At 49.5% G+C, this 25,591-nt stretch overlaps 1 protein-coding gene across 2 annotated transcripts in view; it reads left to right on the top strand.

Annotated features, from left to right (window-relative positions):
* Positions 1-25,591, top strand: part of TRIM28 (tripartite motif containing 28) — a 538,764-nt gene that overhangs the window by 156,539 nt on the left and 356,634 nt on the right. For both annotated transcript variants that reach the window (XM_086930506.1, XM_086930507.1), the window contains exon 10: positions 11,166-11,193. In XM_086930506.1, the coding sequence (XP_086786632.1) occupies positions 11,166-11,193 (28 nt within the window). The remainder of the gene's footprint in view (positions 1-11,165; positions 11,194-25,591) is intronic.

Below are 25,591 nucleotides of genomic sequence, written 5' to 3'. Positions count from 1 at the left end.
CTGAAGCAGGGCAGTGTGAACTGGCATGTGGATACTGTCGAGTTGTTTTTTCAATGCTTGACTATAGATACTGGGGCTTTCTGTGAATCCTTGAGGTGCACGGGCAAATTTGAAAGATCGTCCATTTAAACTGAATCCGAACAAATATTGGCTTTCCGGATCAATAGGGACACTGAAGAAAGCATTCTTGAGGTCAATTACAGTGAAGAACGCTGCTTCGGAATCAATGGCTGTCAATAACGAAGAGATATCTGGGACCACAGGGTACTGTGGTACAATACATTTATTCAATTCGCGCAGATCAATAACCAATCGATAAACAGGTGGAGCATTTGGGTCAGTACGTTTAAGAACAGGAATGATAGGAGAATTACACACATTAGAGTCGGTTTCCACAACCACTCCTTGTGCGATTAGCTCGTCAATGATTCTCAGTAAAGCCACTACAGCATCTGGGGGTAACTTGTATTGTCGAATTCGTGGTAATACCACTCCTGCCTTGAGTGTGACTCGATATGGGGTAATGTGCATGCAACCTACATCAGTGGGGCCCTGAGCCCACAAGTGTGCAGGGACATTCTGTAGTCGGGGATCCATATCTCTCAATACATAATGGCCTTTGAAATCTCGCAAAAACAATCGTACTCCCTCCGGAGAACAGCATATAATAGCTCCTAAAGCCTTCAATGTTTTTATACCTAACAGGTTTTCTGGACATGATTTCGTGAGCAATAAATCTGTAGTCCGCGTCAGAGGACCTACTGCAAGAAGGAGAGGTTGTGATACCTCGTTAATAATGGGTTTTCCTGAAAATCCAAGGGACACGTTCTGTGAGCCTGAGAGGGGTGCCCCTGGTACTTCATTGTGGCTTATCGTTGTTCTGCTTGCCCCTGTATCAATGAGAAACTTTCTGTCTTTCCCTAATACTTGACTATGTACATAGGGACCATTCTGATCTACAGGAACTTCAATAAGAGGCAAGCGGAATTCCCTCTCCAGGCTGTTTCATGTGTATCGCTGGTAATCGGGGTAATCGTTCTGTGCATACTGATACATTTGCTGTGTCGTGGTTTGTGTTGCAGTAACGGGTTGTTGCTGAGGTATCGCTACGGTCTGTGTAGATGCTGGCATGGGTGCAATATGTTGTATATTCTGGGGTACTTGTTGTGAAGTCTGATCTTGTCTAGGAGGACGCGGTCTCTCTTTAGTTTTACCCGTGGCGATATTGTGTTTCAGAACTGCACAATCGTTTATATAATGACCTGGCTGTTTGCAATAATTACATACACCCTTTACAGGAACCGACGAATTACTGGGTTGGTTCGCACCCTTTTTCTGACCATCGGCGGGAACTGACTGAGCAACTAACATTTTCATTTTCGTATCTTTCATACGTCTTTGTTCGTGTTCTTGTTCTTCTCTAAGTCTATTCTGGTGATACTGTAACATTTGTAACATTTGCGAAGGGGTGTTAGCTTGCCAAGTGCTTTCTACTTTCAGTACTCTATTCTTAACCTGGGGTAAGGAATTCTCGACTAATTTCGTTACAAAAAGATGTGGATATGACTCGCTACTTGCTTTCAGACCGCTATTTATACCAAAACATTTCTCAAATCGTGTATAAAAGTCACTAGTGTCTTCATCAGGTTTCTGTTTGCATGCTGAAATTGCACCCCAATCTTCCTTTTTCGTACTCAATAAACGTGGCAACACTTGTACTAATAAACCTGGTAACACTTTAACTTTATCTCCAAGCCCTAGGCCTGGCACTCGGGTATTCTCTTCATCTTGTAATGCAGCCCAATCAATCTTTGCGTCTCCCACCTCCCACTCTTTTTCTTTGAGTTTCTCGTATATGCCTGGAGGTAGTAGTACTTTCAGTATTTTCATAAGGTCGGGATAAGTGTAATCGCCCATTAATAACATGTCTTTTATTTCGCGGTGAAAACCTGCGGGATCTTTATCATGACTGGGTACTAGTTTTTTCATTTCCAATAATTCCATTTTAGTTACAGGTGTATACACGAACACACGTCTAAGCGTGTTGTCTGCGTTCTGTACGGGGTGCACTTCTCGCAACGGATTCTGTCTATCCATATAATACATGGTCTTTCGTTCCATAACGGGTGCTGAGCTGATCTGCGGACATAAGAATGTACTATACTTGTGGCGGTGTTCTAGAATTACTTTAATTAGATCAGTACTTAGACCTTTCCATCTGTTCGTGACCAGTTCTATTAGTATGTCAGGCAGAGGACCTGGATCAGAACGTTGGCTTTTATACAATAAGAGCAGATGTTGTATCATGTACATACCAGCTAAGCGCTGTTCACTTGGTGTCAAGTTCAGAAACGTATGTGCTAACGCATCATCACCATATTTCTCAGAGCTGTCAGCCCATTGCACGGCTGACCTGGCTAATTCTTGTTCATCCATAGAATCGAGTACATGGTACCCCATGCGCTCTTGAAGTATTCTGTCAGTGGCTTGGAATAAGTGTTCAGGGGTTCTAGGATTACACATGGCTTCCTGATATATTCTTTTACTTTCCGGGCGCACTGGGCGCATCGAATTATTAAATGGTCTTCCTTTACCTACATACGCTATCATTTCTCTAGCTGGCAACTGTGTTTGTTCTGGTGTCTCGGCTTCCTCCTCCGCCTCCTCCTCTGTGGATTCATGTTTGTCGGAATCTACTTCCGGTACGGGCTGTCTTCTCTCATGCATCTTATTAAGTGCAGTTCTGATTCTTCGGTACATATTATCTATACAGGCCTCTTTGTCATGTTGTCCATCTGCTATATTCTGACCCCATCTATGGAGTGCTTTTACATCTTCCGGGTTCATACCCGGTCTATCCACTTCTCTAATGAAGCAGTTTATAAGAAACCGCAATAACTTGGCTTTAGTATCCACTTTCTGATAGGCCATGGCCTCTTTAATACTGTCAGGCCCTACTCCTGTCTGAACAAACTTATATATTCGATCTAAGTGATCTGTCATTTCAGGTAGTGTCATTAGGAAGTTCGTGACTCGTCGTAAACGTACTGATGCGAGTAACATTCTCTCGTCACTCTTTCTACCAGGTACAGGATCATATCTACAGTCCGCAAGACGATCTCCATAAAGTGTAATGTCTGTTCTAGGTGTACGCTGTTGCGCTATTTCTCTAAAACTCAGGCGATGGAGTTGTGGCGGAGTCTGGAAACCTATCCCTCCGGACGCGCCTCCGGAGGCGTCGGCTCCGAAGGGGTTAGTCGGGTTCGTGTCAAGGGAAGTAGGAGGTGGAGGAAGATCAGGAGGAGGAATCCGGGGAGGAGTAGCTTGTCGGGGAGGAAGAGCATAAGGATTCTGACCGTTAGGCGCAGGCACTGGTGGCAATGCGGTATTAACATATGTGGGAGCTACATCGTCTAAATAAGAAGAAAGGAAAATGTCCTTTGCTGTCTTCTGGTGTGTTTTAGTCGGGAGCAATGGGGGTGGTAGGTCCTTTGGTACTTCTGGAGTGGCCTTAGGCAGGCCTTTTGACAAGATGGGGAACATGCCATTCATAAGTGTATTTCGCTGTCTGTCTACTTGTTCTAATTTTACTCTGATACCTTCCTCAACTAATGCGTTTTCTCGGGCCTTGTCAGGCTCCTCCTTACTCTTTTCTTCTAGTCTGTGTGCTTTTTCTGTGCGTCTATGCGACTCTTTACGCCATAACTCGATGGCATCTTTCTGTGACTGTCTGGCTTTCTTTTTCCATAATGCTTCTTCTACTCTCATGATGCAATCTGCATCCCATGTCCCAGCAGCGGGCCATCTCTGATTCTCTGACAGTTCTTTAGTGTAATCCACCCATAAGTCGAGAAACAAAACGGCATCTAGGCCGTGCTTATGGTACATAAAGTACCCTGGAGTATCCCTAGGTGGTATGGGAACAGCTTCTTCTAGAACCCCTTTACGGGTTTTTATTTGTCTTAGTTTGGAAAATAACGGCATTCTGGAATCTGGCTACTTGGTTCTTACTCGGATATACTCGGATATGAACATGAACACACTACACATAAAACACGTGTAAGCACAATAATGAGGGTCGAACATTCACTCACACCACGACATTTGAATGACACATTAAAACACTTCAAGAACGAACCACATTAATCAATTACAATTAAAAACCTACCAACCACGTGAAACAGGATGTACCGCTAAACGGCACAGATACACCTTTTACAGATGCAGACTAGATATACTGCTAAACAGTATAGATACACTGCTAGACAGTGCAGACCAGGCTCGTGTACCCGAACCTGTCTTGACCGGCACAAACTAATGCGCACGTCAGGATGCGTCCCTAGCAAGGGTACTCGCCAGGAAGCACGGAAACAGAAGGCCTCGGAAACCCTGGACTGGACTGGGCTCGGACTGGATTCGGACTCGACTCGCGACGTAGATACTTCGGAACTTCGGAAACTGGTGGGCCTCCGTATACCTCGGATCTTGCTCTCTCAGCTAGGCTCAGGTCGGGATCCTCCGCACTCCTCACCGCCTCGTCTGGGTGTCGATCGCAGCCTCAGTCACCTCCGTTGGCCTGAGGGAGATACAGGAAATCCTGCGGGTACGCGTAGTTGTCCGTCCGGCTGTGGCAGGGGGCTAGGCCTGCAACGCACCTCCGGCGCGTGGGGTGGGGGAGGGGTCCCTATTCGGGCGCCAGAACTGTGGTAAAATCAATTACCTATACTTAATTTGTAATCAATAATCAATAAGAATAACTCAGAAAAATAAGAGGCAAAATCCGGGATATTGAGGTTAACTCAAAAGGGTTTTATTCCTGTAAAAGGAATTGGGTTATTGGCTCGAGCCAAGGTGGCATAACCATTCCATCACCACACAGGTTCAGGAAGGGGCAGACAGACAACATATTGTTTACAGAAGTACATATATATAGTCAATGCATTACAATGTATGAGCATGTAGTAGGCGTAACAGCTGGAAAAGAAGAGATAAAACATGGAAACGTCATAAAAAAGGCGTTACAATAGGCGTGCATGAAGGCGTGTACTAGAAACGTCACTTGTCATGAGGTCACAAATAGGTGGATCCATAGGAGAATCCTGCAATGTCAGCAGAAATATATGGCAGAGATGCGCGCGCAGCAGCTTGACGTGAGTCTGACGTGTAACTGGAGGGCGAAGGGGACTTGACATTTAGCACTACAAGGGTAGACATAAGTCGTGCAAATGTAGACATAAGTCTAAGATGTCAGATCAACCTAATCCCAAATCGTATCTGATATCACATGTTTAAGGAACTGTAGTATCTGGAAGGGAAAAGGTCTCTCGGGCGGAGACTACTCTATACTGTCTGCGTGTATATGCGTCTACGTGTTGGCATGCGGGGTGAGGGGGCATGGTCCTACCATGGCAACGGAGTCTATGAATTACTTGCACAGAGACAGAAAGGACCGGGCCCTCTGCTCCTGCAGCTGGAAGGATGTTTACTTGAGCTACGAGACAGGAATGTATTTTCGAGGAGCGGAGCAGATAATTCGAAGGTTGAATACAGTCTTGGCAGGCAGAGGTTAGGCTATGCGCCGGAACCGCGCAAGGAATAAGGCGGGGGTCACTGGTACAGAGGTAGCCTGGGCTGAGGCCCTCGGAGTCAGGAAGCAGGAAAAAACTTGGTGGCAGAATCAGGGCCTACTTTCGCCAGAGCTGAAAAACGTGTAAAATGTACCACAAAAAGACGGTGGCACAGCATATATAGGAACTGAATATACAATCCGTTCATGGCGGATCTGAAAGAGGACATGTTAAAGATGGACGCAAATGTATTTGCGTCTTCATAGCTGGCACAGGAGGGAAATTACATGCACTGCAAGCTAGTACATGGAGACGGTGGGGTACTCGCTGGGGTAGTTCCTGCCCGCGTGGAAATCCATCACCACGGACAGGTGGGTCAAGTCTCTTATCCAGTACGGTTACTGTCTGGAACTTACCTCCACTCCACCGAACATACCTCCAAGAAGCCGTCCTATGTCCGGCGAGCACTTGCTCTTGTTGCAGCAGGAAGTTCAGGTCATGCTGCAAAAAGGGGCAATAGAGCTCGTCCCACTGCAGGAAAGGGGTACAGGAGTTTACTCTCTGTACTTTCTAATCCCCAAAAAGGACGGTTCCCTGCGGCCCATCCTGGACCTCAGGCCCCTCAACTGGTACATTCTCTCGGAGCATTTCCATATGCTCACGTTGCAGCAGGTACTCCCTCTGCTTCAACAGGGGGACTTCCTGGCTACGTTGGATCTAAAAGACGCATACTTTCATATCCCCCTGCATCCTTCCCACAGGAAGTATCTCAGATTCACGATCCAAGGCCAGCACTACCAGTTCAGGGTTCTGCCGTTCGGGGTCACCACAGCGCCAAGGGTCTTTACGAAGTGCCTGGCGACTGTGGCAGCGCATCTGCGACGCCAGAACGTCCACGTCTACCCTTACCTGGATGACTGGCTCATTCAAGCAAAAACAGAACAGTGCGCCGACCACGTGTCCCGCACCATTCATCTCCTGCACGATCTGGGATTCTCTCTGAACTACCCGAAATCCCATCTCCAGCCCGCCCATGTACGACAGTATCTGGGCGCGACAATAAACACTCTGGCAGCCACTGCGCAGCCAAATTCAGTGAGAATCGCCAGTATCCAAACGCTGATCCAACGATTCAGACCTCAACACTCGCTTCCAGCGAAGGTGTTCATGCAGTTGATAGGCATGATGGCCTCCTGCATCTCCATTGTCCCGCACGCGAGACTACATATGCGTCCGCTTCAGGAGTGCCTGGCACGTCAGTGGACTCAGGCTCATGGGCAACTGACAGACCTAGTGTTGGTGAGCGGTCGGGCATACAACTCTCTGCATTGGTGGAATCCACAAAACCTTTGCAAGGGCCGACCATTCCAAGAGCCTGTGCCACAGATTATCCTGACGACGGACGCTTCTCTCCAGGGTTGGGGAGCGCATGTACTCCACTACACAGTGCAGGGACTATGGACACTACAGCAAAGGAAGATGCACATCAATGTGTTGGAACTGATGGCAATCTTCATGGCCTTGAAGGCGTTCAAAGTACATCTGTGCAACAAGGTCGTGTTGATCCGGACGGACAACATGACAGCCATGTACTACATTCAAAAGCAGGGAGGAACACACTCTCCGCAGCTGTCTCATCTGGCTCAGAGCATGTGGAAGTGGGCCATTCAGAGGAACATCTTCCTCATGGCGGAGCATCTCCCGGGCAAGGACAACCAGATGGCGGACCTGCTCAGCAGGCACAGCCATCAAATGCACGAGTGGGAGATACATCCATCAGTACTCCAACCGTACTTCCAAAGGTGGAGTCAACCAGTGATAGACCTGTTCGCCACAAAGGAGAACGCAAAATGCCAAAGCTTCGCCGCCAGGTTCCCACACCGGCAATCACAGGGCAATGCGATGTGGATGAACTGGTCAGGCAGATTTGCGTACGCTTTTCCCCCAGCACCTCTGATACTGCTGGTGGCACGCAAGCTCAGGCAGCACTCGATGACTCTCATCCTGGTTGCTCCAACGTGGGCTCGCCAGCCGTGGTACACCATGTTTCTGGAACTCTCCGTGGTACCGCATCAAAGGCTTCATCTCACTCCCAGCCTTCTGACGCAGAGCCATGGCGACATTCAGCACCCAGATCCGCAACAGCTCAACCTGGCGATCTGGCTCCTGAAGTCCTAGAGTTCGGCTACCTTAATCTTCCTCCCGATTGCATGGACATCATTCGGGAGGCAAGGAAGCCCACTACTAGAGCTTGTTATGCGGCTAAATGGAAGAGGTTTGTCATCTACTGTGTGAACCACGACATTGACCCGCTAGATGCTTCCATTCAAAACATCATATGTTACCTTTTTCACCTGTATCAATGCAATTTGGCGTACTCTTCCATCCGCATTCACCTGTCTGCTATGGCAGCATACCTCCAGAACAGGCAACACCTGTCACTTTTTAAGGTCCCTGCTATCAAGGCTTTTCTGGAAGGACTCAAGAGAGTCATTCTGCCAAGGACCCCACCAGCTCCAGAATGGAACCTCAATGTGGGTCTTACAAGACTGATGGGTCCTCCCTTCGAGCCACTGCACTCTTGTGAGCTTCAGTTTCTGACTTGGAAGGTTGCTTTCTTAGTAGCAATTACATCGCTACGGAGGGTTAGCGAGTTGCAGGCGCTCACCATCCAAGAACCTTTCTTCCAAGTACATGCTAACAGGGTTGTGCTCCGCACTAACCCTAAATTCTTACCCAAGGTTGTGTCTCAATTCCATATGAACCAGACAATTGAGTTGCCGGTGTTTTTCCAAAACCCAGAGATGCTGGCGGAGCGGATGCTCCACACCCTTGACGTTAAAAGAGCCTTGATGCACTATTTGGACAGGACAAAAGATTTTCGCAAAACCAAGCAGCTTTTCGTTGCTTTTGCCTCACACCACAAGGGAAACGCTATCTCCAAAGCTGGGATCGCTAGGTGGATTGTGAAATGCATTCAAATCTGTTACGCTAAAGCTAAACGCACTCTCACTATCCCACCAAGAGCCCACTCCACCAGGAAGTTGGGGGCCTCTATGGCTTTCCTAGGTAACATTCCCTTAGAAGATATTTGTAGAGCAGCCACATGGTCTACCACACATACTTTCACTAAATATTACTGTGTAGACGTGCACTCCAAACAGCAGGCAGCTGTTGGTCAGGCTGTTCTCAAGACACTTTTTCAGACTGCTGCAGCTGGCACGGGCGACCGCCGCTAATGGAGGGACTGCTATGTATTCTATGCACAGATATGAATTCAGCAGCCCACATGCCTCGAACTGCAAATGCTACTTACCAGTATGCATCTGTTCTTGGCATGTAGGGCTGCTGACATTCATATCGCCCACCCTCCTCCCCGGCGCCTGTAGCAGCTGCAGTCTTCATATATATATATGCTCATAGCATGGTCATCACTCACATACTTCACTCCATCTCTGCCAATGGCTAAAAGCAATCTGGGGATGGAGGCGATGCCCATGCGCACTGTAGTCCAGGGGAGGAGCCACCTATCTCGTGATACTTCGAAGACTCTTCCAGGACAACAATGTGCAATCACCCGGACCCAACACTAGGCGGCGATCTATGCACAGATATGAATGTCAGCAGCCCTACATGCCAAGAACAGATGCATACTGGTAAGTAGCATTTGCATTCATGTGGGTCAATCAGTCACTTTGTCCACTTTCTATGCTCCTCCACATCCCTCTAAGGAAGAGGAGCAACGCCACCTTCTGGGCCCAAAAAGGGCGTTGTTCTACCTTGACCACACATGAGTTCCGGTTGGACGACCAACCCTTCGTGGGATATGTTGGTGATAAGAAAGGCCAGGCAGTGCAAAAACAGTCCATTTCTCGTTGGGTTGTTCTTTGCAACATCTGCTACGCATTGGCAAAGAAACTGCCTCTTGAGTGCTTGAGAGCTCATTCCACCAGAGCTAGGGATGCACCAATATGATCGTCCTTGCACACACTTACCAAACACAGTCCGGTCCTCCGGGTCGTGCACTACGCTCTTTCTGTTTGCAGGACTTCCTAGTTAAAAATTTCCACAGACTTCCTGCTTGGGATGGTATTCAAAAGTAAGAAACCTGTAGCTAGATGTCTTTATCAGATGAACAAATTACTTACCTTCGGCAGCGCCTTATCTGGTAGCGACAATATTTAGCTGCAGATTCCTTACCGACCCACCCATCCTTCCCGTTCTCTGGTCCGATTTCTAGGGTCAGGGGTCAGGGGTGATCCCATTTAGGGCCCTAGTTTGGAAACACCAGTGTCAGTGCACTTCATGGCTCCACGCTTCTAGCGTGGAAAGTCATAAAAAGTAACTGATATCAGCGTGCCTAGGTGACACGTATGTATCTATCAATCAATCAATCAATCAGAGCATTTTTATAGCGCACTACTCACCCGGAGGGTCTCAAGGCGCTGGGGAGGGGGGTCCGCTACTGCTCGAACAGCCTGGCATTGAGCTGCTTCCTGAAGGCCAGGTGGTCCTGGGTCAGGCGAAGGTGGGTCGGGAGGGAGTTCCAAGTCTTGGCTCTGGTGGCTCTTCGGATGCGGGGGACGGAGGCGAGGGCGTGGCCGGTCGATCGAAGCTGGCGTGTGGGAGCGTAGAAGTTGAGGCGGCTGTTGAGGTATCCCTGGCCTTGGTTGTGTAGGGCTTTGTGTGCGTGGGTGAGGAGATTCTCTTGTTGACCGCGAGCCAGTGCAGATCTCTCAGGTGTCCGGAGATGTGGCTTCCTCGGGGGATGTCCAGGATGAGTTGGGCTGAGGCGTTCTGAATCCGCTGGAGTCTCTTCTGAAGTTTGGCGGTGGTTCCGGCGTAGAGGGAGTTGCCGTAGTCCAGTCGGCTGGTGACGAGGGCCTGGGTGACAGTCTTCCTGGTCTCAGTGGGGATCCACCAACCCCATCTAACGACAGTTCCAGTCTGACGCCTGAGGAAATTCAAAATGTAAGTAATCTGCTGCTAGATATTGTCTCTACCAGATAAGGCATTACTTAAGGTAAGTAACTTGTTCATTAGGGTGACTATTATTTTAAACCGATAGGCTGCTAGCAAGGCAGTATTCTCCATCTTTCATAAAACTCATGTGCATTCTTATTTTTAATAAAGGCAACTGGTGAGAAGTACACAAATGCTCTACAAAGGGGCAGTCACCACAAACTTGTTTATTATTGGAGAAAACTCTTAGCAGCTTTAGTTTTTGTTCCTTCCACTTGATAGCCTTGGAACACACATGGTCATGGGAGAGAGTCTAAGAGCAAAATGTATTTCTCATTTTAATAGTAATTTCAGTTTGTAGGGAAATACTTTTTGTGGTAGAAACCGTGTTTCAGAAAAACATCTGTGACCTAAGATACTAGCCTTGACACTGGGAAAGTGTCTCATGAGTTATAAATATATTTGGGGTGTACAGGCATATTTGATTTAGAAATGGGACCTCTGCTGCTTGAGTCCAGTGATTTATTTTAACTGATGTTTCATTTGTAACTTGTGCGAGCATGAGTTGCTATTCTTTTGGAGATGAATGGAGTTTGTGATCCTTTGTATTCATTTTTCACGTTATTTTTCTTTCAGTCCTTGGATGGAACAGAGAGCTTTTTAGGTAAGAATTGTGTTTTTATTGTTGTCCATACTTAATCATTCCACATGCAATATTGAAAATAAAACTTTCATTCAGACGCTTCAATCAATTGGTTGGAACATGGGTTTTATAGACATAGTAAAAGCATTTGGGGACTGTGTTGGTCTTGTTTTCATGAATTCATTTGTCATCAATATACGCATTTGGTTGCTAGTTCAGAATAATTTAAAAGCTTATGCAGGAATGTAAATATTTTTATCAAAGGATCTTCCTCATTCACAAACCTTTTTGAGTACTTGAACTTCTGAAAACGATTTGCAAATGGTCTTTCATAGCAAAGGTTGCACCATCATCATTACGACATGTCTCTTAAAACACAACTGCAAAAACCACAGTTGATGGACAGAATGCAGAACAATGTCATACATTCACCCCAGTACAGAGATCTGGGCCCAAATCCATCGTTTTTTTGCACTCCACACCACCCCACTTCAGACATGGCCATATGCAAATCAGTCTGACCCTGTGCCTCATGGGAACAGTCAGATTCAGAAAAGGGGGTGGTGATGAACAGAGTGTCTGAATTAAGCAGACCACTCTTACCCAGTCCAAAGATCAGGGCTTGATCCATCACCGTTATTTATCTCACTGCACCATCCCAGCTCAGAACCTGGCTATATGCAAATCAGTCTGTCCCTGGCCCAGTGAATCATGGGAACAGTCCAGCCCGAACTGCCAAGCCATGCCTTCCCTTGACCGGAAACAAGCTTCCGAGGACCGGTTTCTGGCATTCCAGCAGCCTTCAGCCCGGCTTGCTTGAATCCAGTGGTGTGGAGTGCATGGGACTCACGTCTGAGCATACCCATCTCACTCTGGGTGACAAATGCAAAAACCACAGTTGATGGACAGAATGCAGAACAATGTCATACATTCACCCCAGTACAGAGATCTGGGCCCAAATCCATCGTTTTTTTGCACTAACACCACCCAAGTTCAGACATGGCCGTATGCAAATCAGTCTGACCCTGTGCCTCATGGGAACAGTCCAGCCCGAACTGCCAAGCCATGCCTTCCCTGGACCGGAAACAAGCCTCTGAGGACCGGTTTCTGGCATTCCAGACATCTTCAACCCGGCTTGCTTGAATCCAGTGGTGTGGAGTGCATGGGACTCACGTCTGAGCATACCGATCTCACTCTGGGTGACGAATGCAAAAACCACAGTTGATGAACAGAATGCAGAACAATGTCATACATTCACCCCAGTACAGAGATCTGGGCCCAAATCCATCGTTTTTTTACACTCCACAACACCCCCCATGGATTTAGGCCCAGATCTCTGTACTGGGGTGAATGTATGACATTGTTCTGCATTCTGTCCATCAACTGTGGTTTTTGCTCTTAAGACACAACAGCATTTTGGTTTGTGTTCCTTGACAGCCATGTGAGTTAAAAGTTTTTCACTGTCCACAGGCTTCCTTATCTCATTTTCCATTAGGAAGGTTTACTTCTTTCATTTTCTTTATTTTTTACAGAGTTTTATAAAGCGCAAACTTGATCCGAATCTGGTGCCCTTGTGATCATCTGAAAGAGACTATTAGTTATAGATTCCTTTTTTTTAAACTTTATTTTTGAAATTTTGAGCGACGATACATCAAGAAAGGTGCATTCATGTGTCCACATTTCAGTCTATAATCAAAACAATGCATGTACAGAATCAGGGCAAGTGAACACAAGTAGTCTCATCATAACAGCACTGTGCAATAAGCGGTTGTTCTCACACTTTACCCATCCTGCGGCCATTTCGTATCTCAAGCTGCCCGCAGCATTCGCCCATATTTACGAATAAGTCTCTGCAGTATAATACCTACTAAGGAGACGCAACAAGTACCCAAGTTCTGTCTATAAGCAACAGGAGTGCGATCCAGCTAGTACATGACTGCACAATAATATCACATCGTCCTCCAAAATTATTTATCATGCATTATTCTTTCCAGCACCCCAACTTCTAATTCACAATGCAGTGATCTCAGATGTGTCTAAAAGTATCTTATAAAGGAGCTCCCAGTGTGCATCTAGGTGGGCATCCCATCCTCAGCAGCTTCAACCCCTCCTAGTAGGTAACAGTGCAACGGAGCCCACATATCTGCGGGCCGTGAGGCTATCGGTAATAACTCAGAGTATGTATTGATCTGTCCTGGCAATAGGTAAGGTCACACATCCAGTCCTTAAATACCGGGGCTTCCCCTGCCCCATCGACATGCAACTCTTCTCTTGGCAACTAGAAAGGCGAGCGCAGTGAATTTGCGGTGTGCCGCCTGTATGGGCTCTACATATCCCAAGAGAGCCAGAATAGGGAGGGTTCCACCTCCGTATTAATCATTTTGGACAACGCTGCAAACACCTGGCACCAGTACCTCTGGACTTCTTCCCACGCCAGGTGTAGAAAATCCGCCCCTGGGGCGTGGCATCTATCACAATTGTCTGTGGCGCGAAGTTGAAATCTATACATTCGGACTGGAGTGTAATACAGTCTATGGACAAATTTATAATGTATTATTCTGAATCTGCTGCTAGAGGAGATGCGTTCTGTCTGTTGTAGACAAAATTCCCATTGTTTGTCCGTTAGTGGCACCCCCAATTCCTGATCCCATTTAGCTCTAGCCGCTAACGGTGGGGCATCTATCAGTGAGTGGACCGACCTGTAGATTGTCGATACCAGTTTGTTGGGCGTATCATCTTGGAGGATGCGTTGCAGCGGTGCAAAGGTCTGAGGCTCATGAGGGAAGTCAGGTGTAAGCGCTCTAAGTCCCTGACGTAGCCTAATGTACAGAAAGACGTAGAGTGGAGATGGTTGTATGCCTTCATATAAATGCTCCATAGATCTGAATGTTCCAGCATGATACATGTCTCCCCACGTCGTGACGTGGATGCTGTTGAGCAGTTTACGAAATCCTGCCTCTTGTAGTAGGGGCATGCTTGGATGATAAACGAGGGGCATGAGCGGCGCGTATAGCATGCTAATCTCCAATTTAGCAGCCAGTCGTTTCCACGCGGTCACCGTGCTCATCACTGTCGTGGGCGTCTTATCTCTACCTGGGACTAAGACATATAGTGCGCCTTCTATGGGGATTGGATGAGCCAGCCAGTGTTCCGCCGCCAGCTGGGGCATGTACCTAGGCTGACGCACCCAGAAAAAGGCATAGTGAGCCTGGGCAGCTTGATAATATAGCTCAAAATCGGGAACGCCAAACCCGCCCTGGCTATACGGCCTAGTGAGGATGTCCCATTTGAGCCGGGGCGATTTTCCGCCCCATACAATTCTGATGAGCTCCGTTCGGAGTTGCTGAAAGAAAAACCTGCCCGGGTAGAAGGGATTGTTTACAAACAGATATAATAATTGTGGCAGGATCACCATTTTAATCAAAGACGTTCTACCCGCCATGGACAGAGGCAGGGTGATCCAGCGTGAAATATTATCTGTAATGAGTCATTGTCGTGCCATAATTGGCCCTCATTAGTTCATCCCAGTCTTTTTCTATGTGGATACCCAAGTACCTAAAGTTCCCCTCGCACCAAGCAATGGGGTAATCCAGCACAAACTGTCCAGTGGATGCCGTGAGTGAAAATATACAGGACTTGCCCCAGTTGATCTGGACCCCTGAGAGTCTACCAAAGCGAATAAGTTCTCTGAGAATTGGATTTAAATTTTCACTGGGATCTCGCATCTGCGTACATAGATATTAATATTTGCCTTTGGAAACATCTCAGCGCCTTTTCCCTATGATGCTGCCTCAACTTTGCCGCAAGTGGTTCTGTAGCTATGGCAAACAGCAGCGGAGACAGGGGGCACCCCTGCCTGGTGCCTCTAGTGATAGAAAATTCAGAGGAAAGCCTGCCATTTATAAGCACTCTGGCCACTGGAGCCTCGTATAATAGGCTGATCCATGAGATAAATATGGCTGGGAAACCCATGCGCTCCATTACCTGGAACACATAATCCCATTCCAATGAGTCAAATGCCTTTGTGGCGTCAAGGATAATAGCAGCCATCGGTTGGTCTTGGTGTACTGTGTTTAGAACTGAAAAGAAGGTGTGCAAATTATGTGACTTCGCTCTGCCAGGCATGAAACCTGATTGGTCGGGTAAAATCAGGTTAGGAAGTAGGAGATTGATACGGGTAGCAATCAGTTTTGCGAGGATTTTCACGTCGCAGTTAAGCAATGAAAGGGGCCGGTAGGAATCTCATTTATTCGCCGGCTTACCGGGTTTTAAGAGTGATGTGATTAGTGCTGCACGCATAGAGGGGGGCAAGTGGCCCACCTCAAGTGCGTCTTCGTAGACCTCCCGCAACACCGGTGCCATAAAGCCAATGTACGTTTTATGAAATTCTATTGGGATCCCATCGAGTCCCGCAGCCTTACCCGACTGCACGTGCATAATAGCATCTCGCACCTCATCCAATTCAAAAGGGGCACTCAGAAATGCCCTCTGTGCGTCACTTTGCCACCCTAGGGACACATCGTCAAGGTATTCCTGTAAGTGTAGAGTACTGGTCCTAGTGGACGTATATAATGCGCTGTAGTGTGCCACAAAAGTTTTGAGAATTTGCGTGGTATCTCTATACACCTCACCCTCCGAGCTTTCAAGTTCTAATACAATATTAGGGGAACGCGTCGGTTTTATTGTCGCAGCCAGCGCCTTCCCCGGCCTCTCGCCTTCGCCAAATCGGCGAGCTATCCAATGCCTGCCCCTAAATTTGGACTCTCTAGCGGCTTCGTCGGTATATTCAGTCAGTGTTTCACGTATGCTTGAGAGGGTGGTATTATTAGGACAGTTAGCTAACGATGCTTGAGGGTTTTTGAGCTCAGCCTCTAATTTCGTCAGTCGTGCCACTATACTCTTCAAAACTCCTGACCCCTTAGCAATGCAGATTCCCCTCAAAGTCACCTTGAATGCATCCCAAATAGTTTCTACATCATTTACACAATCTTTATTGCGTTTGAAGAAATCTAAGCATTCTTTTCGCAGTTTCTCCTGAAATGTAGTATCAAGTAACATTGTGGGCTGTAATCGCCAGGCAGTCGTCGGGGGACCGAGGTCCGCAGACTGCAACGTGATTTTTATAGGCGAATGATCAGAGTATGTTCTAGGGATGTGTTGCGCCTTTACAAGTGCAGCATAAAGCTGTGGTGATATAAATATATAATCGAGCCTCGCCCATGAACGTGCTTGTGCCGTAAAATGTGTACCCTCCATCGTGTCCATGTGTAGGTGTCTATCAAATTGTGAGCTTTGAGTGACTCGAGTAGTGTCATCCTAGCCCTAGTATAATGATGAGGGGCAGGGTGTGACCGGTCTATAACCGGGTCTAGTGCAGTATTGAAATCCCCCCCCCCCCCCCCCCCCCCCCCCCCGTAGAGGAGGAGCTGTGGGCCCGTACCCACAATAGCTGCCCATAAGTCCGTGAAGAACTAAGGGTCATCAATGTTGGGGCCGTAACAGCATACTAACGTGATGCAATATGCCCTAGTCTACCCCACATCATACAGTACATCCCCTGAGCATCCACTTTGGTGCCTGCAAGAAGAAAGGGCGTGCCCCTCCTTACTAGTATTGATGTACCTCTAGCATACGTCGAGTAGGAATAGAAGGCAGTGTGCATCGCCCACCTGCTGGCAAAGGTGTGAACAGCCTGAGCTTTAAAATGGGTTTCTTGGAGAAAGGCTTTGTGTACCGAGTGGCGGTCCGGGTAAGTTAGAATTTGTCGACTTTTCCTCTGGTCTCATAGGCCTCTAACGTTCCATGTCAGTATGTTTAAATTAGTGTCCACCATGATTAGGCTTGTCTCTCGGGAGCATGCAGTGTGTTAGGGAAGACCACCAGGGCCAGTCACCGCAAGCAGTGACACTTGGTAATTGCACCTTTCCATCAGGACGACAGGCTGTCCGCCCGGGCCCCGTAGTACTGTACATGCCAGTGCAGTATCTTGAATGAATGCGTGTGTGTACAATATGCACTGCAAGAGCTATCTCCCGCCTTTCGCCATCTTGCAATCCTGTCTGATCCAGAAGTAACATCTCTTTGATATTCATTTCACCCAAACCTGTAACAAAATATTCAGACACCCCTACCCCTCCCTCCCCCAACTGAAGCATCCCTAACTTGCCAATAGCAGAAACCCCCGGCGTATTTCCAGCCGTCAGTCTAGTAAACTTTTCACAAAACCTTTCAAGGCCTCGAGTCCTGCCCTGGCCCCACTGAGGCATCATTGACCATGCCTCTCCCCCTCCCCCAATCCAAGTGAACAAAGCAGTTGAATCCCAATTACCGGACCTCTTCTTCTCACTTGCTAGTAGGTTACGCATCTCGTTTTCTAACCATTCGTACCTATGCACACTTGTCAGAGATACCTCAGTAGCGCTCATGGCAGCATGTAGTACCAAGTCGTTCTCAAAGGTCACTACCCCACCCCCCTCCCACTGAAGCATCCCCAACTTGCCAGTATCCCCATCCCACTCACCCCCCCAAACAACAATTAAACAGCACATCTGCAGTGTAACCAACATGACCATTGGAGTATTCCCTATGGAGGTCGTCCAAGGTATGCAAATAGCCACCCCCTACACCTTGCCCTTCGTCCTGTTCGGCCTCGGTCGGGCACATTCAAGGGAAGGGGGTGGTGCCTGGAATACATTACCACCAACAGTCCAATACCCGTCCATGGTACTTGCGATCAGCAGCGGTGTCCTCTCGCGTTTGAAGCCCTCCTGCGGGCCTCCAAGTTAATGTCAATGGGGCATCACAGCACCTCAGCGATCAGAGCACCAATTTACATGTCTTCGTTCAGCGATTGCTCATCTTCCTGCCCTTCGCCGTTATTTCTATGACCAGATCGTGCCCGACGCAGAGCTTTAAAAAAATCCTCTACTTGCTGCGGATTCGTGAAGAAGTGTTGCTTTGCTTGGTGGGTCACTCTCAGCTTTGCTGGGTACAGCAGCGCGTAGTCCATCTGTAGTGCAGAGTTTTTTCTTGACCTTCAGGAATTTACGTCGCTGTTCCTGCACTATAGGCGTAAAGTCTGGATAAATGGAAAAGCTGACACCATAACACGGGAGGTTTTGGTTGGTGCGTGCTGCCCGCAACGCAACATCTCGGTTCCGGTAGTTTAGGAGCCTTGCAATAATGGGTCGTGGTGGGGCCCCAGGCTTAGGCCGCGGTCCAAGCGAGCGGTGTGCTCTCTCGACGATGAATTGTTTGGAGAACGCTTCAGTCCCAATCGCAGCAAGGAGTATTTTCTCCACATACTCTTCCATGCGCCCCGTATTGGTGGACTCTGGCACGCCTATCACGCGAATGTTATTGCGCCGACTGCGAGCTTCCAATTCCTCATTTTTCGCAGCAATGACTCTGAGGACATTGTCCATTCTCGATAGTTGCGTGGTATGCGAGGCCGTGGTGTCATCGTTATCAGATATTCGCCTTTCAGTTTCAGTGATTCGTTCTTAGTGTACATCCATTTTCTGTGCAATGGCGTCCATCCTTGACGACATCCGGTCGACTTTGTCTACTATTGTGGCAAACCCCTGCCTCATTTCCTGCATCATATGTCCGACGTGGAGGAGCTAGAACTCGCTCCAGTTGTCGATGGGCTCTGGGAGCCCACTGTCTGGCGTGTTCTGCAACCCTTTCTTGGCGGTGGTGGTCTCAAAGGTCAGTTTAGATTGTCGATTATCCTGCTTCCCCATTATGGGTCTCTTGCTGCTTCAACGTTCTTCGCATTCTCAAAAAGATCTTCCGCTGGATCCCCCTCGAGACAAGAGACTGTCACCCACGCACTGGTCACGAGTCGACTGGACTATGGTAACATACTGTACGCCGGAATCACAGCAAAATTACAGAAAAAACTCCAACGCATCCAAAACGCATCAGCGAGACTCATATTGGACATCCCTCGCCAAGATCACATCACCGAACACCTAAATAACCTCCACTGGCTTCCCGTCAACAAAAGAATTACTTTCCGTCTTCTCACCCACGCACACAAGGCCCTCTACAATCTAGGACCCGAATGCCTCAACACTCGACTGTCCTTCCACAAACCCACCCGCCAACTAAGATCGTCCAATCAAGCCCTCGCAGCATTCCCGCGCATCCGAAAATCCACCATGGGGGGCAGACCCTTCTACTTCCTGGCTGCCAAGACATGGAACTCACTCCCCACCCACCTCCGCCTTACTCAAAACCACATCGCCTTCAGAAAAGAACTTAAAACCTGGCTATTCGACAAATAATGAACCCCTTTCCCAAGCGCATTGAGACCCTCTGGGTGAGTAGTGCGCTATATAAATGCTCGAACTTGAACTTGCAGGGACTTGCAGCGGTTAGTGAGGGTCGCTTTCCACGTACTTCCCGGAGAGGGCAGGAGCCTGTACTCATGAGCCAGTCTCTACTATCAGTGCACGGGGAAATCTGAACCGATGACACCAGTTGTGATATTCAGGCGGGAAGAGGGGCGTAACACACCCCCTCTAAAAGAGTAGTCTTAGCCTCATGTAGCCTTGTGGTACCTATAATGTGCTCAGCAGGAAGATGAGAATACGGAGGCAGCAATTGATCCTTACCGCCCCGTCGCAGCTAGTCAGGGAGACGCCTTGGGCGGTCACCCGCGGTCCTAGGCAGCAAACCAGGCCTGTCTATGTGGCACCGTTGGTAGCCTCTCCTCAATCCGGACAAATGGGGCAGTAACGCGGGTCACCTGACCGCTGGTCAATAAAGTGCGGCTAGAGCCGTTAGATCTTGTGTCCCAACTGCGCCTCTGATATGGCCGTATATGCTGGCTCGAGGATTTTTTTAGTAATAGTGGTGAGAGCTACAATGGAGGGTGTGCCACCACTACCCTTACGTGGTATCAAGGCGTATCGCAGCCAATGTCTATCTCCTCCTGGGCCTGTCCGCGTAGCCGTGGCACCGTGTTAGGCAGTGGGAACGTCTTTGTACATTTAGGATATAGTGCTCGCGCTGTTCTTTGGTGCCTCTTCCCTGCGCAGTTTTTCACCTTCCAGGCTCAGTCTGGCCTTCCATGCTGCCGAGGGGCTCACGCAAAGGTCAGCGCAAAGGTATCTCCACCCTATGCCCCAACGCTACTTCTGTTAGGGTAAAGTTGGTGCAATCTCCCTGTTACAATATAGTTTGCCTTCCCAGGGCCGTGTATTGGCTCTGTTCATGTGTTTCAGGCCCTGCCAGTTAATACTACGCCGCTCCGACCATCTCTTTTGCTGCGTACCAGGGTATGTCCACATGTGGCCTACAGGCCCCGCAGCAAGCTGTGCCCTAGCGCGAGTTGAGGCCTCGCAGTGTGCCTTCGATTTTAGTTGAAAGTCTCTCCGTAGGCTGGGACCCTCTGGTATTATCCTGTGCGAAAGACGCACACGGGCAGCCCTGCCGTTTCTGGGTGTCACAGCGCGGAGCCGCGCCTCGCCCAGGTCGGCCCTCACTCTTACTCACGATCTATTTATTAAGGTCTAGTAGCGGGGGATTCAGCTTGTTATTCCTGTGCACTTATGTCTGCTCTCGCTCGCCGATGGTGCCGCACTCTTATACTCCATTACGTAGCCGCTCTTAAGCCCATCCGCAGCCTGCGCTTCTCACCGCAATGCTCAGGTCTCCTCTGCCGGCAGCTTGCAACACAGCCGATTGTTATACAGCCGCCCCACCGGGCGCCTCAGATGGTATCGGCAGCATGGAATCCGGTTCCGGTGCCTCTTGATCTTCCGCACCTCAGCAGCGTTTGAAAGTGGGCACTTTCCCGGCGGCCGTCCTCTCGAGGCCTATGCGCCTCGTGGGACGCCGCGGTCTAGCCTAGTCCTCCGGTCCCCGCAGTTGGCTCCGCCGAGCTCCGGCTCCGCTCTCGGCCAAAACTCTGGTGCCTTTAACTTGGTTGTACCATGTCGTAGAGCTCTCAAACTGTCACCGAGGCTGCAGAGCAATATCTTCTGCATTTGTGCGTGTTTTTTGTCAGTAAGGAGTTAGTTCAGCAGGATAAATGAAGGATTGTTTTTCCAGGCTGCAGGAGCCTCACTCAAGTGCGGCCATTCTGCGTGCGCGCCCTCTAGCGCCCCCTCCCCATTAGTTATAGATTCCTTACCTTAGAATTACCCTGAGGTGTCAGACTGGATCCAGAGAATTTTCCTTCAGCAATACCCCTGCGCCTCAGTAGGTAGCATTGGTCGACTCTGTGTCATTCATGGTCACCGGGATGACGACGTGGTGCCTACTTGGACGCTGCCCCAGCCACTGACGTCCATTCTTTCTTTTTCCACGCCAGCCTAGACAAGATCCGGAGAGAGGCTTGCCCCTTAGTTATTTTTTGAACTTTTTTCGACATCTTTTTCGAGTCTTTGATTCCTGGTGCGTGAGGGTTGTCACATTGCTGAACCGGATTCAAGCCTTGTCACTACTGTCACAAGCTGATGTCTGTGACGGATCCGCACCTCGTGTGCCTCTGGTGCATGGATCACGACCATGACCCGAAGTCGTGCTCTGACTGTTGGGCCATGAATCCGAAGTCTTTGCAGGAGCGGTCCTGAAAGATTTTTGAGGCCCGGCTGTCGACTCTGCGTCACTCCCAGTCTAGCTTGAGGGGAAGGTCTTGAGACGGTTGCAGAGTCACCACACCACATTCAAGTCTTCGTACTCCTTGGGTAAGTCTAAGCACAAGGAGAAGGCGAAGAAGCAACGTTGCTCTCCGCCTTCTCACCGTCAGTCGGCTGACGTAACACAGGAACAAAAGCGTCATCGCTCTTAGGCTCCGTCTTTGGTGCCTGATTCAGCTACACCTCTGCACATTCCCCCCGGGCGTCCCTTGGCCAGCATCATACGCTCTTTGGAGCCCTGCACTGTATCTGTGGGCAGCCCGACTCCGCTGGTGCGCCTTCAGGCCCGTGGGGCGGGTTGGGAGCCCTGGGCCTTTGATGCCGGCAGCTCCAGAACCGCAGGGTGATACAGGTCTGGATCCGGATCCACGCTGGTCGACCTTCCCCGGCACAGATCCCGGGGAACACCCCCAGCATCGGCCGTGGCGCCAGCCGATGCCGTTCCCATACTCATCCCTGTGATGGACTCTGAGCCGGATCGACGCGACCAACATCTAATTTGATGCCGGAGGGTACTTTTGTTCCCTTGTTCATCCCAGGCGTTCGCTATCGCCCTGAGGTTGGTGATTAGGACTGGGAGGGCATCACTGGACCCTTTAATAGACCCGCTTGAAGAGTTGGACTAGAGAGAGGAATTGGGTGACACCAGTGGTGTGTATACCTCCCTAGACTTTGGCATGCTTTCTTCCCCTACAGTGGCTACTGAGGAGGGAGCATCCTATGCAGTGGTGGTACGTAGGGCAGCCGACGCTTTATGCCTGGAGGTCCCTAGAGTGGCAGTCAGGACTATCCTCCTGACAGGTGCCTCAGCCGGCAGCAGCGTCCTCTGAACCCCTCTTACCCGGCAGTAAAGTTCTCACGAACTTCCTTCTGGGCACTTAGTCCAAGCCCAGCACAGGGGCTCCTGTGGAACGGACGATTGCTTGCTGATTCCTGCTTTCCGGCGATCCTATTTTCCTCTTCCAACACTCTTCACATGAGAGCTTGGTGGTCCAAGCCTCATTTTCCAAGGGTGCATTCCCTTCCGCACCTCTGGGTGGGGAATACAAGAAGCTGGATCATCTTGGGAAGTGTAGTTCTCTTCCTCCAGCTTGGCGCTGCGGTCAGTATATACCGCATGCTTCTTCGACCGCTATACCCATACAGTCTTGGATACGGTTGCGCAGGTGCTGCTCCAGTGCCCGGAAGAGGCCTGGGCCATTATCTCCAGGCAGTTGCAGATCGGAGAGATGCAGCTAAATTCACAATTCGCTGGGGACTGGATACGGCGGACTCTCTGGCCAGAACGATTGCCTAGTCGGTAGCCCTTCAGTGCTACGCCTGGTTGAGGACGTCTGGTTTTTCAGGGATGTTCAAGCAACCTTGCTAGACATGCCCTTCGGAGGCAGTCGCCTTTTTGGTGATAAGGCAGACTGCGCTTGAGCGCTTTAAGGATTTCTGGGCTACGGTCAGATCCTAAGGCCTCGCTGCGGCCTCCCGTCCCGCACAGTCTGCCTGTCTCTTTTGTGGCTACGGAAGGGGCACCCCACCACGTCTGACCCAGTCCAGCCACAGGTACGCAAGCTGCCTTGTGACACTGGTCCAGGAACCAGCGGGCGGGCCAGTCCGCCATTCCCCCCGTCCCCCCCGCCCCCCCCTCCCGCATCAGCCTCCAAACCATCCTAATTGTACCTTTCAGGGATATAAGTAGCCAATGGGTGGCAGGATTTGCCATCTCCTCCCCCACTGTCAAGCCACCACGTCAGACAGGTGTATTTTGCAGATAGTCTGAAGGGGCTACTCCCTCCCCTTTGGAACTACCCCTCCCTCCATGCCACAGTCTTTCAGTGGCTCGTCTGAGGATCATTTGTCCCTTCTCTGCCTGGAAGTCTCAGCTCTCTTGGCCAAGGGAGCTACCAAGACGCTTGGTAGTTTGGTCTGCCCTGTTCCCATGATGCACTGGGCCAGGGACAGACTAATTTGCATATAGCCAGGTTCTGCCCTGGGATGGTGCAGTGAGCTAAATAACGGTGATGGATCAAGCCCTGATCTTTGGACTGGGTAAGAGTGGTCTGCTTAATTCAGACACTCTGTTCATCACCACCCCCTTTTCTGAATCGTTTTTGGCCACTCTAGGTGTGGCAGGGTATACTCAGACATGAGTCCCTTGCTCACTGCACCATCAGGATTCAAGCAAGCCAGGCCGACGACTGCTGAAATGCCAGAAACCGGTCCCCGGAAGCTTGTCTCCTTTCTGGTGAAGAATTGGCTTGGTAGTTTGGTTTGCCCTGTTCCCATGATGCACTGGGCCAGGGACAGACTAATTTGCATATAGCCAGGTTCTGAGCTGGGATGGTGCAGTGAGCTAAATAACGGTGATGGATCAAGCCCTGATCTTTGGACTGGGTAAGAGTGGTCTGCTTAATTCAGACACTCTGTTCATCACCACCCCCTTTTCTGAATCGTACCAAGAGGGGCCCTCCGCCAGAAGTAGGGTTGTGCTTGTTATTCCTGCTACTTTCTGTGGCCAAGAAGGATAAAGGCCTGCGTACTAACTTAGATCTCCGGGTCCTAAATAGCTCCCTCTGGAAGGAGAAGATCAAAATGCTAACCTTAGCTCAGGCCCTCTCTTCCTGCGAACCCGGACACTGGACGGTGGCAATGGACTTGCAGGAAGCCTATGTTCGAGGCATATGAGCTGCAGATTACACACTGTGCATAGATCGCCACCTAGTGTTGGGCCTGGATGTTTGCAGTTTGTTGTCCTGAAAAGTTCTTTGGAAGTCACGAGATAGATGGCTCCTCCTTTGGACCACATTGCGCATGGGCATCAGCTCCATCCTCAGATTGTTTTTTTTCCGCCATCGGGCTTGGATGTGTTTCCTGCGCTCCCGTTTGGGACCGAATTTCCTTCGGCAAGCAGTCCTCTCCCAGTTCGACGGTATTGTTTCGATCGCACTCCACATCGACGCAATTCTTCACCACTTCGAAGTCTTTGATTCCGGTAGTCAACGAAGGCCTTCAGGCCTACCTAGGCCTTACTCTCTGGCTCATGGAAAGGACGCCATTTAAGAAGTGCCCTTGACGTGGGTCGAAGTTTCCCCACACAGATCTACATGAGGTGTGCAACCTTTGCCTCTCACCGGAGCACGAGGCCAAAGACTGTTCCGCTTGTGCCCTTTTCCGCTTCAAAAAGAAGATTCCGGACCGACTAGCTCGAAGAACATTGGCTCGCTAGTCAGCTTCGATTCCCGACGACATCTTTGACGAGGGCGTCGACCTGCCAGAACACCAGCACGCCGAAGAAAGTGCCAGCTCCTCTGATGCCGAAGACTCGGACGTCGGGGACATCACTCCAGCTCAACGGGTCGTAAGTAAGACAGTCTACCCAAACCCTTCCTCAACACCCTCAAAAAAGGCTTCGGTCACACTAACCTTCGGGCCCGGGTGCACACCGAGAGACTGCTTCCCACGCCCCACTAAGCCTTCAGGCTGCTCGGGCTCGAGTCAGCCTATTTCCGGTGCCGATCCCATACCGACAACGAAGAAGAAGCCATCTTCCTCAACCACGCCGACCGCTGCTCCGACACCTAAGCATTCGGCGCCGAAGACTGGCAGCGGCTCATCAATGCCAAAACTGCACTCGGAGCAGAGTAAAAAACCTCCTAAAGGTCCTGACTCGCACGCTTCGGTGCTGAAAAAACACGTTCCGGTAAAAGACGCATCGAAAGGTCACACTTCTAAGCCAAAAGACCCTAGACCAGCTATGAATGAATGAATGAAATTAG

This window comes from Lissotriton vulgaris, chromosome 7 (genome assembly GCF_964263255.1).
Source record: "Lissotriton vulgaris chromosome 7, aLisVul1.2, whole genome shotgun sequence".
NCBI lineage: Eukaryota > Metazoa > Chordata > Amphibia > Caudata > Salamandridae > Lissotriton > Lissotriton vulgaris.
This window is presented reverse-complemented; position numbering and strand designations above follow the sequence as displayed.